Source organism: Fonticula alba (genome assembly GCF_000388065.1).
Source record: "Fonticula alba strain ATCC 38817 unplaced genomic scaffold supercont2.4, whole genome shotgun sequence".
In the NCBI taxonomy this organism is placed as follows: Eukaryota; order Rotosphaerida; family Fonticulaceae; genus Fonticula; species Fonticula alba.
In genome coordinates this window covers 491,515-493,398 of record NW_009242974.1, presented here as the reverse complement: position 1 = coordinate 493,398, position 1,884 = coordinate 491,515, and the positions used below count along the sequence as shown (strand labels likewise).

At 68.8% G+C, this 1,884-nt stretch overlaps 1 protein-coding gene across 3 annotated transcripts in view; it reads left to right on the top strand.

The window, feature by feature from the left end:
• The window catches only part of H696_02654 (hypothetical protein), a 7,016-nt gene that overhangs the window by 3,123 nt on the left and 2,009 nt on the right, over nt 1–1,884 (top strand). For all 3 annotated transcript variants that reach the window (XM_009496566.1, XM_009496567.1, XM_009496568.1), the window contains one exon: nt 214–1,816. In XM_009496566.1, the coding sequence (XP_009494841.1) occupies nt 214–1,816 (1,603 nt within the window). The remainder of the gene's footprint in view (nt 1–213; nt 1,817–1,884) is intronic.

Below are 1,884 nucleotides of genomic sequence, written 5' to 3'. Positions count from 1 at the left end.
TCTCGTTATTCTTCCATCTTTTTATTCTTTCCTCTCGTTGTTCTTCCATCTTTTTATTCTTTCCTCTCGTTATTCTTCTATCTTTTTATTCCTTCCTCTCGTCATTCTTCCATCTCGCTACTCTTTCATCCCCTTCCTCCCTCTCCTCTCCTTCCTCTCCCATTCTCCCTCCCTCCCCCTCACATGCACACGTACATCCCGTACATCCCGTAGACACGGTTCTGCACACTCGACCGGCGCAGTCGCGAGCTCCGGTACTACAGCGACATGCAGGATGCCCGCGAGGCCGGCGCCTGCCATTCGCCGATGGCCGAGTCGCCGCTGGCGCGGAAGGCTGCCGCCATGGCTGCCGGGGGCGCCGACACCGGGGGCGATGCCCCGCGCGGGGTCCTCCTGCTGGACCACGCAACCGGGGTCACGGCCACCGATGCCTACCGGCGAGACAATGCCTTCCAAGTGTCGATCCGGTCGGGCGCCGGCACTGGCGGCGGCGGCGGCGGCGGCGGCGCCGATGCCGGCGCCGGCAGCTCCGCCACCGGGGAGTCATCCGAGCGGACGTATGTCTTCGCGTGCAAGAACCGCGAGCAGCGGGATCTGTGGATCCGATCGCTGGACCGAATCATCCGCGCCGGGCAGGAGGCCTCCCGCGGGGCAGACCACCTGGGCCACATGCACACCCGGCAGGTGGAGTACAATCGGCTATTGTCGCTGAGCTTTGCCCGGCTCGGGGTGGCCATCGCCTGCATGGTTCGGCGGATGGCCACCCCGCCGGAGCCCGGGCTCACGGTGACCGGCGGTCTGCGCGTGCGATTGCGCTCGGCCGAGGGGCTGGCCCGGCGGGCTGGCGGTGGGGCTTCGCCCGGGCTGGCGGATCTCGGCGGCTCCCCCGGGGCACCGGGCCCGGCCATGCACCAGTCCCCGGTGCAGCAGGTCCCCGCCACTGGGGCCCATTTCTCGGTGGACCTCTTTGTGGATGGGGTGCTGGCGGCCCGGTCGCGGCCGGCCCCGGTCGACCCGCACTCCGACCACACCGGGGTCACTTGGCCGGACGCGGTGCTGGATGTTTCGCTGCATGCGGCTCGGCAGCTGGTATTTGTCCTGCGCGAGCAGCAGCCGGCGGCCGGGACACTGGTCACCCCCGGCACCACCGCCGCCGCCGCCGCCGCCGCCGCCACCGGGCCCGCGGCCTCCATGGTGGATTTGGCATCGCTGTCGCCCTCGACCACGGCCATGTCCCTGGTTGGCGGCGGCCCGGCCAGTCGGCCGACATCGGTGTACTATGCCCCGGCCCCGGCGGCCCATTCCATCCCGCAGGTGGATGCCGCCATCAACCCGAGCACTGACCTGCAGCTGGCTTCGTCATCGGTGCTGCTGGGCGGCGGCGACCACCGGGGCATGGGGCTGCTGCTGGTGGGGTGTCTCCCGGACCCGGGGCAGTCGTCCTTCGGCGGGCCGGTCGAGCACCCGGTGGTGCTGGCTCTCCTCGGGGGCGGGGTCCTGTGTCTGGACATCGGGGTGACGGTCACGCCGGCCGAGCACCATGTCCCCGGTCGCGGGGTGCAGCTCGTCGGCGACACGCTGCCCGGGTTCTCCTTCCGCCCGGCGCCGAGCCCCTTCGCGTCGGCCCTGGCGCCGCCGCCCTCGCCGCTGACGGAGTCGGTGTTTGGCCACCCGCTGGACGCCCGGACCACGGCCGTCATGCGGTGGCTGATTGCCGCCGTGGAGAAGAGCGCCGGCCTGACCGAGGAGGGCATCTACCGTCTGTCCGGGTCCCTGACTCAGGTCCAGGCCTTCCGCGACATGATCGCGCACTCTTGTACGTGTGTTTCTATGCTTGTGTGTTTGTGTGTTTCTATGCTTCTGTGTTTGTGTGTTTCTATGCTT